General features: G+C 39.0%; 2 protein-coding genes across 2 annotated transcripts; one reads left to right on the top strand and one right to left on the bottom strand.

The window, feature by feature from the left end:
* Positions 1–24: 24 nt before the first annotated feature.
* On the bottom strand, positions 25–3,528 carry tex9 (testis expressed 9). The gene is made up of 12 exons (XM_079555260.1): positions 3,474–3,528; positions 3,046–3,173; positions 2,892–2,955; positions 2,743–2,819; positions 2,609–2,657; positions 2,483–2,550; positions 2,250–2,392; positions 2,022–2,113; positions 1,466–1,639; positions 1,260–1,394; positions 244–378; positions 25–167 (listed from the first exon to the last, which is right to left on the bottom strand). Exons 1-12 carry the CDS (start codon positions 3,519–3,521, stop codon positions 87–89), a joined length of 1,194 nt encoding a protein of 397 aa, XP_079411386.1. The 5' UTR covers positions 3,522–3,528; the 3' UTR covers positions 25–86.
* Positions 3,529–3,942: 414 nt separating this feature from the next.
* Positions 3,943–14,036, top strand: LOC306962621 (DNA-binding protein RFX7-like). Its single transcript, XM_079555818.1, has 9 exons — positions 3,943–4,415; positions 5,649–5,682; positions 7,622–7,707; positions 7,796–7,918; positions 9,226–9,346; positions 9,682–9,762; positions 9,850–10,057; positions 10,162–10,433; positions 10,524–14,036. The coding sequence occupies exons 1-9, from the start codon at positions 4,276–4,278 to the stop codon at positions 13,557–13,559; spliced, it is 4,101 nt and encodes a 1,366-aa protein (XP_079411944.1). The 5' UTR covers positions 3,943–4,275; the 3' UTR covers positions 13,560–14,036.
* The last annotated feature ends 10 nt before the right edge of the window (positions 14,037–14,046 follow it).

The raw sequence follows: 14,046 nt of genomic DNA, 5'->3' as shown, positions 1-14,046 counted from the left end.
TCCTGCAGATAAACGCCACCAGGAAGTAGTAGTAATAGAAAACTATAATCCAGCAAGGGTTTGAAGTAGCGCCAAATAAACGTTTATCAAAGAGAACCTCCCCAGTCAAGTGCTTTCACAAACTCTTCTTCTGTGAAGGACAGGAGCTTGGCAGCTTCAAAATGCATCTGTTTTTGAGAGAGAAAAGTGCACATGCAAATACTCTTACATGTTAACCAGTTTTGTTTTATGAGAGGAACTTACCTTTTGGCGTTTCAGAATATCAATTATTTTGAGCTGTTTCTTGAAGGCTACAATGAGTTCTGCCTTTTGTTTATTCAGGGATTTGTTCTCTGCGAGTAGGGTTTCTTTGCTTTCATTTTCCTCAGTCACCTTATCCTTTTTATGCAATACAAAGCAAGGATTTGTTAAAAGAGAAGCAATAAAACCTGCAACAAACCTACTGTAATATATTTAGTTTATTGGCATCAATGGTGATTTTTTGGGTTTAAATAACTTATTTTTTATAAATGTGATACTGCTGTTCACCAAGCACCCTTTATATTGATATTGTATTAGTGTTCATAGTTTTATGTTTTATGTTAATGGTGCATTATGTACCTTTATGCGGGGGAAAAAGTTAACATTCGTGAGTAATTGACCTTTTAGTGACTCAGCGGCTGTATGGATGGTTAGCACAGTGCCATTATTTCCATCACAGGAAATAATAGGATGTTCCAGGATCCATTTTTTTGGGAAGGGTTTCAGGCAGGTTTTCTCTGCTAACAGACCATTCTCAGTCTCTGTCATTTTTGTTGGCAAATCGGCACTACAGAGTTGATTTGTCCCATCATTTGAGGTTTCATTTTAATTTAGATTTAAATAGGCACCGTCCCAAACAGCTGATTGCCAACCAAGAGTGAGTGAGAATGGTCTATAGAATCATCTCCGTGGTTACGTATGTGTTCAGCAGAACAAACCTTCCAGAAACCCTAAAAAACAATTGATCCTAGAGTGTCATAGAGGTCACTAAGACGTAAAGCAAAGATGGCGTGCTAACCCCCCCCCCATACAGCCGCTGGGTCACTGGAAGATCAAATACGGACTAATAGCAACTTTGTTTTCCGCTTATAAAGTTAGATGATGCACCTTTAAATAGTTTGATTAAATGGTATATTAAACTATATTTTTTCCATTGTTGATTGAGCTAGTTCTGATCATTCTTTCAACATAATGTAGAAACATAATTGAATAAGATAATGTAACTTTGATAAACTTACCTTATTCATTTGTTTCATCTTGTTGATTTCACTCTTAAGTTTCTGTGACTCCTCCGTGGCTCTGTTAAGGCGAATTTCCATAGTGTTGTGGAGAGCTGCTGCTTGTTTGTTCGATCTATTTAGGTTTTCTATTTCCTGCGAGGATATACACATGGGTAGCTGAGTGCATGTCATTTATTTGGGTCATTATTGATGTTAGTACAAACCTTGTTTAGACCTGCCACATATAATTGAAGCCCGTCACACTTCTTTGCAGACTCCTCCGCCAAAGCTTTGTGCTTCTCTATCTGTGTCTGTAGAATGCTTTGTGACTTCTGTAGTCTGGCGCGGTCTTCCTCCAGTTCTTTCATTTTGGCATTGAGCCTAATATTTTCATCATCCTACCAAAAACATTTCTTTAGTTTTCTGCCAACTGTAACAAGTGTAGCCTATTGCTGTGTTTCTCAGACTCATCACACCAAGTACCAGTAAAAATATTGCACTCTGAGCACCACCAAATCTCAACCAGGTCTATTCCAATTATGTGGACTGTATCAGGGCTCAACTAGCAAACATTAGGCCTAAATGAAAGTGAATAAATAAAAAAAATTAAGAATGTTTTGGTAGGACAGCTCACATTGAGAAAGCGTGAAGAAGAGCGGAGAGAGACATTCAGCAAATCGTCAGAGCCGAGGCTTAAACCCACAACAAGCAGCCCATGTACCAGTTTGAGAAACACTGGGGAATTGTATAAGAACATGAAAAGGAGAGATTTCTTTGCACCTTCTTGTAATATTCACTAGTTAGTTGATCCAATTCTTCTTGCATAATCCGTAGTTTTGCTTTGAAAACCCGCACCTGAGCATCTGAAACACCTAGAACAAGAAAATGTTACAAAACTAATCAGCATAGTACAACTGTTTGAATGTGAATTTACCAAAGATATTTAAAAGGGCCACATAACATCAGAGGCATGTGTAAAATAGACATTTTCTTTAGTAATAAACATACCAGGTGCAGTTGTATCTACAGAAAAGGCTACCTCTGCCTTCTCTTTTTCATCCATCCTTACTTCCATGTTTTGTATTGTCTTTGCCAAAAAAGTATCAGCTGCTCCCTCTAAGTCATCCACATTTGCTGATGACGTTGCTGGGCTTAAAAAAAAATAAAAAAATTAAGGATCACTTTTGTGCCCAAAAGAATACATTTAACAACATGTATCAAAAGATATAAATGTATCATACATTGTTTTATGTTTCAGCGTTTTTTCAGTATGAATGGGTTTCAGAGACGTCTGTTGCTTGATCTTCACCTACAAAGTACATATGAACTGTGACTGTAATACACACCTGACAAAACAAATGACTTACCTTAACGTGAGGCTTCTGAACACTCCTGTCTTGTAAAGGAGCCAGTTTTCTAAACACAAATATTTCAAATGAGATACAACTATTTGTTTTGCTTTGTGCAATGTGTGTTTAAGCGTTGAGTTTACATATTCTACCTGTCATCATCATCCTCCTCCAAGTCTGTAAGTTGAACAGAGGACAAGGGCTTCGACAAAACGTCATTTTGTTCTATCTAAAAATAACAAAACAAAATTTGTTTAAATTTCACTTGGGGTACTTTTTTACAGATCCTGAACACACTTACCATGAGCTGTTGTGTCTGTCTTTCTAAATCTGCCGTTTTGGCTTCAATTTCTGCATTCAAAAGTCTTAAAGATCAAAAATTGAGAAAAATTACATTCAAATGAAAGAAAGATGAAATTACATTCTGTCTGGTGCAAGACTAATATTTCCCTTACTTGTAATGCTCTTCCTTGGCAAGAAAGTCATCGGCGAGTTTTGTGGTTAGAGTTGGGGCTGAATGTACCTGTGGCCTTGCTTCACATCGTTTCGGCCTAGCTGACTTTGTTCCGCATGCTTTTTTTGCCTGTGAAGAAGAAAAACAATTGTCAGCCCTTGAAAACAACAAAATAAAAATAAATGTAAAATTAATAAATAAAAAAACCCCGAAAGCTCAGCTTGATCTTCACCTACAAAGTAGATAGGAACTGTGACTGTAATACACAGTCACTGTAATTCAGTAACCTCTTACCAAAGGTACAAACAACAGTAGCCCAATGTTTGGAGACTCATATTCGTTACTTACTTACTAACATTTCTGAACTTACTTCATTGGTGTTGCAAAAGTCTAGCTGTGCCAAATAAATGTTTGGTGACGAAGACAAACCTGCAAAGTAGACGTCGTGCTCTTTCTGTGTGAACTTCTTTCAGCCATTTGTGCCACAGAGACGCACAAATGGTTGCCATAGAAACTGTATGGAAGCCGATAATGGACCTAAAAATTAATTCGCAAAAAAATATTTTTTTAACAAGATTACAAACACTCATTAAATTTAACAAGATTACACACACTCATTTGTAATATAGAAAGGAGAGTGACTGTCTCTAATGAAATTGTAAAGCACACAATTCCTGCCTAACCTCAGTTATTACTCTATTACTTAACTTTATTGAGTGTCCTGAATGTGCAATTACAGTCTGCATGAACATATATTAATGATTTCATGGCTAAAATGAAAGGATCCCCATGATATGTTCTGCTGATCGACGCTTTGAAGAACTGAAACGGCTATCGTGTTGTTTTTAATTCTAAGGGCTTCAGTGCGCATGCGTGTGTCCAACAGCTACTACAGTCATGCACATGCAGCAAATCCCACACCGTGGACGACAGACCACACCAGAGCGCACAAACAATGGCCGTTTTCTTAGTAATAAATGGTGTACTTTGAATAATGTTATTGTAAATTTTTTTGCAAATATCTGGAACGTATGCAAATTTTTCACATACAGTTTTTGTCCGCTGGAACTTGGACTAAAGCAATGCTGGAGGCTGATGGGGCGGCGGCAACAACAACAACAGGGCGCGTGTCTGTCCCGTTAGCATCGGATACTTTGGCCCATGCTTCTTAACCCTGTGAGCCCGTGTTCCGTGCCGTGCTGTGGACCTCAGCCCAGTTACGAGGGCCGCTATGATGTCCGACGGGGACTCTGAGCTGCTGCAGGTGGAGACGGGGGCGGGCAGCGCCCCCAGTCTCGTCCCGGGGCTGTTTTCAGGGCTGCAGAGCGCTGAAGCCAATGCGCTGCAAATCAGGATAAAGAACTCCATCTGGTGAGAAAAGTACAGTTACTGTCAGAAGGGAACTGGAAATCATGTAAACTGGTTTGAATCATTATGGTTGTTCTCTCCTTTTAATTAAGAAACCTACTTTTATGAGCTAAAAATGTAGTAAATTAACATGGTGATATTATAGGCTGTTGATCAGTTTCTAAATGAATAGTTGACATTAAGCGTTCTGATTAACTGTCCTTTTGCTGTATTAGGCCGCTGTCTAGTACTATAGACATGTAGCTGCCAGTGTTGTATTATCAACATGTTACTCATAATGCTTTGATTTCATAGAAATAAACAGTAGTTTAGCAGTAGAATTGACAGTTCGATGCACGGTTCATTACACACCTACATCTGTAAGTGTTAGGTAACAAATGTGAGGCATAAAATCTCCTACAGTTCAGTAAAAACAAAAGAAAGCCTAGGGAAATTTGTTTGTAGGAAAGCACTCTAAAAGTAGAATGTATTATTAAGACAATTCATTCACAAAGTAATTCAAAGTGCTTAACAAACATGAACTAACTTTGAAGGTGTAAATGACATTTCAAAGACAAAATCAATAATATCAATATAACAATCATAATAGTTTTAATATAGTAAAAGATGAGTGCTGACACAATGCTTTTCATTTAAAACCTTTAATGCAATAATTGTAATTTCTAATATTATATAATTGTTCAGCGACATACATTTACCTGCCTCACAAACAGCTTAATAAAGGCCTGAGCACGGGCCAATCCTTGTCCCCTGGTAACAGTGAATTAAAGTGAACTGTTCTTGCTATGGCTTAGTCCTCCCCTGATACCCAGCCGCACAGTGCAAATGAGTGTAACCTGCCTTCTGTCTCCCTGACAAGAACCGTCTGACCTGTTTGCAGATTAGCAATTAGACCCGAAGACGTGATACAAGCATATGGGAGCTTTGTTATCTTTAAATAAACTTTACTTAACTGGTTTACCACTGTACAGTTGTTAAATATAGGATCCACTTTGTACACAGAGCCCAGTCAAACCATCTTTTAAAAAGTGTTCTTCTTTTAAGACAATATCATCTCAGTGCCTGTCTCATTTTTACATATAGACAACATGTGTTCATGATGGTGGTTACATGACCTGAGATGCTAGAGGGAGGGTCAGCTCATGCCAAACATTCCCCTGCTTTATAAATAAATACACTTTAGACACAAGTGATCATGTTTCACTCAGTTACTAATTTATTCTTTCTAATTTGCAGCAAATCTGTTCAGTCTAAAGTGGAAAACATTCTGGTGAGTGTCTGTCTTCATAATATCAAACTGTAATGCAATTGAACTAAAATGCTGTTACAATAACATTACTACTAATCGTTGCATGCAAATGTTAGGACTTTGTTTATATAATGTCTAATGCTTTTTTGTATAAGTCCAATAAATTCCTCTCGCTGTGCAGCTCTTTCCTCAGATCTGTACAGCATACAAAGTGCACAGAGAGACTGTAACATTATTACAGATTTTAGTGTGTCCGCACGCGGTTTCAAGGTGAATTACGTTAAAAGCTGAAATTGTGCGTAGGAAATGACATAGTAACATATAAGCTTTGACAGGCCAAGAACACTGAAAGCATTGCCAAAAAGGCCAAAGATGTCCATTGAATTATTTAAAAGGTTTTTGTATGATTACATTTGAAATGCAGCCAAGGACCTAATTAATTTTCCTGTTCAAAAAATGACAGCAGCTATTAATAAGAATTATGTGTTTTACTCCTGCCCCTCGTGACTAAGAAGCTAAATGTGTGTTATCTTCATCTCTTGCTAAACTCTGTCTCCCTAACAACGAAGAAACCAAATTAGAAAAGATCAGGAGAATAAGATTTATTCTTTGGAGCCAATTAAAATGGTGAATATTTATGAATGAGATCATGTGCTGGCAATGCACATGCATCTGTATATCCAATGCTGATCTGTCCTCACTGAAGGGTTAATGGCAGAGCATTGGAGTTCACCTTACACATATGTCCTAGACATTGAAAGCCAGTCTATATCTGAGGGTCTGTCTGTTGTCACTACATACCTTTGGTCAGTCATAAATATCAATGCATTTAATCTGGTTTACAGTATTGCCACTGCTGCATAACAGTGTAATGATACACAGATTTCACAAACAAAAGAAAAGTACCGGTATGTAAATATTTTTAAATATATGGCGATAACAGCCCAATACACTGATTAGAGAATTTAACCTGGCAAAAGCCAAAATTACATTGTCTTAGCACTGTGAACTCAAACAGTATTTATTTAATGCAAAGCATTGCATATTTATTTCTACCACACATGTTATACTCAAGAAAGGTGACAGAAATAAAGATGTAAAGTTTAAGGCAGCTATATCAACGGAAATAAATACATAAATAATTAAATAAATAAATAATTAAATAACAACGCAGAACAAAAAACTAGCGCAGAAAACAAAAACTAAGTAAATACTTGAAGGGAATATACAAATGCAGTGGACCTTTAAAATCCTTGTGTGTATGTATGTATTCCCTTTTAAAGTACATTCAACTCAATAGATTGCAAATCTTTGAAATTACACTTCAAAATTATTATCATTGCACTAGATTTCCACAGTAAAAACGAAATTTATCACCCACTATTTCTTGAATATGACATAACCAGTGGCGGTTGTAGTCAGAGGTGGAAGCTAAAATATTTATTCAAGTTAGAATACTTTAAAAAGACCAAAATAATTACTCAAGTAAGAGTAAAGAAGTACCTGTAGAAAATGCTATTTGAGTACTGTGAGTACTGTTTGAGCGTAAAAGTCTGATTTTCGATTCAGTTGTGACATAATTTATGAGAAACAAAACATGACACGATGTAAACATTGTTCCAAAGGAACAAAATAGTATTAAATTGAAGTTAATTGAATTGAAAAAAATATACAAATAAACTATTTTATATGTCAACTTAAAAATGAAGTATCTGTACTCTTACTTAAAAGTTACTTACTCACCACAGTGAGTAAGTAACTTTTAAGTACAAATACTTCATCATAATATTACTTAAGTAGAAGTGAAAAGTACCATATGGTAAAACTACTCTGAGAAGTACAATTACTTCAAAAAGTTGCTGAGTACTACTCGCCTCTGGTTGTTGTCTTCACAAGTTGTTTGACATGACTACGATATGTAACTTGTAATTGTAATGTTTTGTGGGCAATTCTTTGACAGCAAGATGTTGAGAAGTTTTCAGACATTGAAAAACTCTACCTCTACCTCAAACTGCCTTCTGGTCCCAGTAACACCTCAGAAAAATGGTAATTATCAAACATTAATGAACAATGAACCCCTTCAGTTGTATAATCTTTGCATTTTTCATCATCTTTATCATAATTATTTTCTCAGTGACCAGAGTGTCCTTTCTTCGAGCCGCACGCAGCAGATGCATGCTTTCAACTGGATTCGTAATCATTTGGAGGAGTATCCAGAGACGTCTCTTCCAAAACAAGAGGTCTATGACGAGTACAAGTACGTAATAGCAACAGGTGCAGAAGAAATGAGTTGAAGTGAAGTTTGACCAATCAAAAACATAAGTTAAGATACAGTATTAACATAGTATAATACATCTGAATCCTTTAAACACACCCTCCCACATAGTTGTTTAGAAAAAAAGCAACAGGTTATAAAAATATGTATAGTAACTCAAAATAACTTTTTGTCAAATATATTTTTCCTCAAACTTTGTTGTTTAAAAAAAAATTCAAATCACCATTTGATCTGATCAACATCTGCCAAAATGTACAATACAATCTATAGCTCAAATACTGAGTTGTTTTTAGTTATTTATTTGTTTATTTGGTCGGAACAGTGCATGTTAATGAGTCTCATGCATGTAAACATGCCACGCCGGATTGTAGCCATGGGCTAATTTCCATCCGTTGTCCCACACTCGCGCTCTCAAATATGTGCTCACTCAACATGGCCTATTGTACATGTTTTTAGTGGTAGGGGAAACCGAAATACCCGGAGGAAACCTGCGCAGACACAGGGAGAACATGCAAACATGCAGAAAGGCCCCGTCCAGCCGGGGATCGAACCCGGGACCTTCTAGCTGTGAAGCACGATGGCTAACCCTGTGCCAGCGCACTATGATTTTTAATCTTGGTCGACTTTTGTATTATGAGTAGAATTGTGCCTCAGTGATGTTGATCCCCTTATGTTTGACTTTCTTGTGTCTGTGCTGTCAGCTATAATGTCAGTATAAATAGATGCTGCAGGCTGGGAATTACAGTGCAGCATGTGTTGGTAATATTAGAATGGAAAGTCTGAGCAGCCATTGAAATACTCCTTAACGGATTATACAACTGTCTTTGCTGGAAATTAGGCACAGAGGGCAAGTGACAGGTGAAAGAAAATGACAAACCTTATTTTTATCAATTTGAATCCCTAAATATTTACTGTTTTGTCTTTGAATCATGTTACAATATTGGCCTACAAAAATCTGACTTTAAAATAAGACGATGGTACTTGGCTCTACAGTATACTATGCCTATTTTCATTTTAGCAGTTCATAAATTTGTTGACAAGCAATGACAAGCATGACAACAAATGGCCCCCTGTTTATTGTGAAGCAGCAATATTTGCATTAATTATGAGTCACATATTTAATCTTTTTAAAGTTTTACTCTACTTTTTATTATTACCTCTTTTAGTAAAAAACTCCAACATAAGCCTACTGGTGTCATAGAGATAAACATTTACCATCTGTAAATCATTGCGAACAACATTTGGTTTCCTAACAATATGTTTTTGTGTTTTTGCATCTTGTCTTTCAGGAGTTTCTGTGACAACCTCAATTACCACCCTTTGAGTGCTGCAGACTTTGGTAAAATGATGAAAAATGTCTTTCCAAATATGAAAGCTCGTCGACTTGGCATGAGAGGAAAATCCAAATATCCTTCAGTCAAAAGGACTTTACTGGAATGAACTGTAACAGTCTGTGACTCTGGTCACCACCATCTGCTGTTGCAGCTCATAAGCTGCTCTCTAAATATAGATGTGAAATGAAATAAAGTCCCCTCTTCTTCTTTCGAAGCAGTATCATAGAGCTTCAGAGAGGACTAAATGTGACCATAGCCGCTGTTTTTAGTTTTCTAGTATAAAAAGTGCAATATGTAAGTACTGTAGAGTAAAGGGTATAAAAATTGCTAATAGAAAGTTAATAATTAGTTATCAACAGCAGTTTGTTCTTAATTTGTCATTAATGTTTACCTTGACGGAAGTATACATATTGCTACAGTGGTCTAAGGAAGAGACCATTTGTTCATCTCCCATCTTTACCCAGCCTAGATTTACACAAAACTGGAGAAGGGGTGAGAACTTGACTTTTGATATAATATGTTTAATTTCTTGCACATGTACTCAAATTTGTGTTTGTTTCCAATTATTTTTCATGCTAGTGTGACATACTTGACTCCCCAGCACACTTGAGTGGCATTAAAGAGGACGTTCGTTTTGCTGCTTGTGATCTTGTCTGTGAATGGGCCCAAAAGGTTTTAAAACGCCAATTTGATGCAGTGGAAGATCTAGCTTGTTTCCTTGTCAGCAGTCACTTCATCAGCAACAAGTCTTTGGCAGCCTTGACTGTCATGACTGGTGTGGCAACAGGTAAGGTAACTAGTTGGTCAAAAAAAAGATGAACTGTGTCCTCTGGTGGTAGATGTGTGCAACTGCATTATTTCTATAATTTTATCTGCACTTCTTGTCAACAGAAAGAAAGACTCCACTGTCCAATCCAGCGTTTGTACTGGCTGCCGACATTCATACACTACAGTCCCAAGTCACAACTCTGTCGCCACCTACTGTTGATGCAAAGCAGCAGCTCCAGAGGAAGATCCAAAGAAAGCAAGAGTTGAAACTGCACTCACCTACTCCTCCAGAGGGCCAAAACCAAGATGAGAGCATGCGCTGTAATAATCCGACCACTCCTTCGCCTCAGCCTCCTTTAGGCATAGTGGTAGCAGCTGTTCCAAGCCCCATCATGGTGAGAAAGCCAAACCGTTAAACCTCACACACGCAACAGCTCCGTCGGACTGTCAGAAATGTATTGATTAATTCATTTTGTATTTCCCAGGCTCAAACGTGCAGGCAGTTAATTTCGCCAAGCCCAGCAGCTTCAATGGAGAGCAAAGTTCTTCCACTTAATTTCCACATGGTGACTCAGTCCATTTCAACTGTAAAACACAGTCTCAAATCCACCCAGAATGCTGTATACAGCTCGGCAGGGTCAGCACGGCAGCGCTATCCGCAAATTCTTCCAAAACCGCTGTCTACATCTGCTATTGCTCTGCGTTCACCCTCAACAATGATCTTCGCTAACAGTCCAATCAAAACTGTAATGACTAGCTGCCATGTTAGTCCTGTTAGTTTAGTCAAAATGGCGGCTATATCTCTGGCACCCAACAGTCAAACTGCCACCACCTCTCTCACCAGTGCTACTCTCAGGCCAGCATCTGCAGGCATCAGCAGCCCCGCTATATCAGAAGAATGCAGACCCAATCAGAGTATGAGAAGTGCTTCTACTGTGCCAATTCTGGCTCCTATGACCATGCCAGGTCAGACTGTGGACAGCAGTAACACTGATGTGGAAATGGAGGTCGAGGCTATTCATGAAAGCAGCCAAAGACATTTTGATTATCCATGTGGAGAGGTTAAACAGAGGGCTGCCAGTGTACCTATACCACAAACAAAGGAGCTTTTTGGGGTTGGGGAAGTACCTTTCAGTACCTGCAATGAGAAGCCCTCTCTAAGTACCGTCACTGTGACAAACATCACCAAAAGCAATGACAAATCTAATATCAGCAGTTTGCACTCAACATTATCCACTAACAATGCCAGCCTTGCCAACATCAGCAATACACACGTACCTGTAGGAAACCGGAATATACCATTTGCAAGAGGAGGCATTGTATCTCCAAAAAACCAAAGGAAACGCCCAGGCTTTAGCCCAGATATATGTAGCATATCTCCAAGCAAACGTTTCTTTGTGCCAAAGCCGCTTTTTGAGGGGGCTGTTGATCCTGAATATGGTGCAAGGGCTACAGTGACTCACAAACAAGGAGGCTCAGCTCGCCCAGAAAGTGCTCCAGCCAGCAGGGACGCCGAGATGAAAGATAACACCATTATGACTTCCCAAAGTTACACCTGTTCTTCCTCTTTTGGAGGTAGTAGCTTTTATTCCGTAGCTAAAATGCAGAGTTCAGGTCAAAGAAAAAACACCCCTGTTATGGAAGGTATCACTTCACCCAGCCATGCACTGCTTCAGCAGCTAACACACAGTAATGCCAGCAAGCCAGCAGCAATGGACATTTCTGGTTCACATTCAAGTGAAAGTGATAATAGAGCTCATCACATCTATTCTGTGCCATCCTATACTACTAATGAAAATATGCAGTTCATCAACCAAGATATTTCAACAAATTCCATCACAATGCAGCCGGATATTGACTACTTCCCTTATGATGATGATGTGACACAGGATAGTATTGTGGAGGAGCTGGTACAGATGGAGGAGCAAATGAAGCTGAACCTCAAAGACTTTGGTAACTGCCATTCTCTTCAAAGCCAACAACCGGAGATTCAAGATAGCATGACTTTAAGTTATCAGCCCATTAATTCCTGTTATCCTGTCACAAATAGCCATTGCAACCCCATTCAAACTCCAACACCTACACCCACTCCCACCTCAGAAATGATTGGAGGAGTCCTGACAAGGGAGAGTCCCTGCTCGCGCATGGCCTCGACAACTCCTGTAGACAGTGCTCTGGGAAGCAGCCGCCACACTCCTGTGGGAACTCCACACTCCAACTGCAGCAGCACTGTACCTCCCAGTCCAGTGGAGTGCAGGAACCCGTTTGCATTTACTCCTATAAACTCCAGCAACACAGCTTTTCATGATATCAATGTTGCTAGCAGCCCTGTAAAGCCCATGCAGAGGCCAACAGCCACGCATCCAGACAAGACAAGACTGGAATGGATGAATAATAGCTATGACAACAGCAGCAGTACTATAACAAAGTCAAACAGTGGAATGGGCATTGTACCTAGCTATCAGGGGCTGATAGACAACCATTTTCAAAAACCTCATGCTTTTGCTGTCCCACATGCCAGGTACCAGGAAAACGCTTTTGGCCGTTTAACCCCCATCTCTCCTGTGCAGCAGCAGGTGGCTAGCATGGCAAATATGAGTAAACAGGAGGGCTTCGCTGTGCCTGCTCCTCTAGATAATAAAACCAACAACCACTCAACATCTTTTCGATGTAGGAGTGTAAGCCCTGCAGTACATCAGAGAAATTTAAGTGCCAATTCTGGAAATGGTGCCCTTTCAAATGCCCCACGTTCGGTTCTGTCTCCCTTTAACTCTCCCGTAACACCAGAACTATTTAACTTATTTTCCAACGCTCAATCAAATCTTGGGGCTAGTTGCATGGCTCAGAGAAGTCGCTCTGTGCCACTCAATGTCATGATGCAAACTCAGGAAATGCCTCCACAAGGGCAGCCATCCAGCACCACACACCTGGGCACTGTGCTAATAAACAAGCTGGAGAGGTCCCACGATGACACGGTGCGAGGTCTTGGTTTGAATAACGTAGCTTCCAGCTACAGTGCCTGCATGAATCTCAGTCAGATACTTGAATCTGATGGAAATCTTCCTTGCAGTGACCATCTCTTGTCCCCAGATTCCACCAATCCCTGTTACCCCCATCCCGAGACTGTTCATGAGCATCCAGGTTTTAGCAATAATAAAGGCCATGTACAGCTAACAGATCAGAGTCAGCAGCAGATGATTCACCACGAGCAGCTTGATTTCAGCTGCACAGTAAAAGAAATGGTCCCAGAGGACAACCTTACTGCTGGCAGTGTTGAGCAGGACTTAAACACAGGAACAAGCTTTCACCATGAACTCAGAATGACAGCTGATGACCTTAACGCATTAGACACAAACCTTTTGTTTGACCCAAATCATCAGCAAGGACAGTATCAAAGAGAAACTTCAGAGGAGCTGGTTAATAACTCTATGTTTCAGCAGATTGGTGGTGAGACAACTCACTCTAGTGGACTGGATTGGCTTGAGAGTAAAGATAATCCTGCTGTTGGTTTGATGGGTTGAACTCATTCTACTGTAGTCATGTTGATCATGGCATTTTATAAATAGTTGAGAGTAGTTTTTGATGCACTCAATTTGAAATGAGCAGGCTGAGCTTAAATCACTGTCAAACTGTATAGAATGCTGGTCATTTTATCAGTGATAATAATATTTAGATTCTTTTACATTTTCTTGTAAGTCTATGCATATAATGCATCATTTGTTGTCATGGCATGGCCAGTAGATAAAACAGAAAACTGAGCCCTTATCAAATCAACCCCGTGAGTGGGTATCTGCACTTTTAAAGTTGTATTTGTAAAATTTGAATGTCTTATGCAAAGAAATGTATTCAAAGAATGAAAACTAATTCTGGTAGATTGAATTAATATCCATCCATCCAGATTTCCAACTAGCATTTGTCAGCAGATACGCTGTTCTTTTTTTAAAAATACATTTTTGTTTTAGACCAAAATGATGTCCTACATAATCAATATTTTAGTTACTTTATATA

Source organism: Gobius niger (genome assembly GCF_951799975.1).
Source record: "Gobius niger genome assembly, chromosome: 4".
NCBI lineage: Eukaryota > Metazoa > Chordata > Actinopteri > Gobiiformes > Gobiidae > Gobius > Gobius niger.
This window is presented reverse-complemented; position numbering and strand designations above follow the sequence as displayed.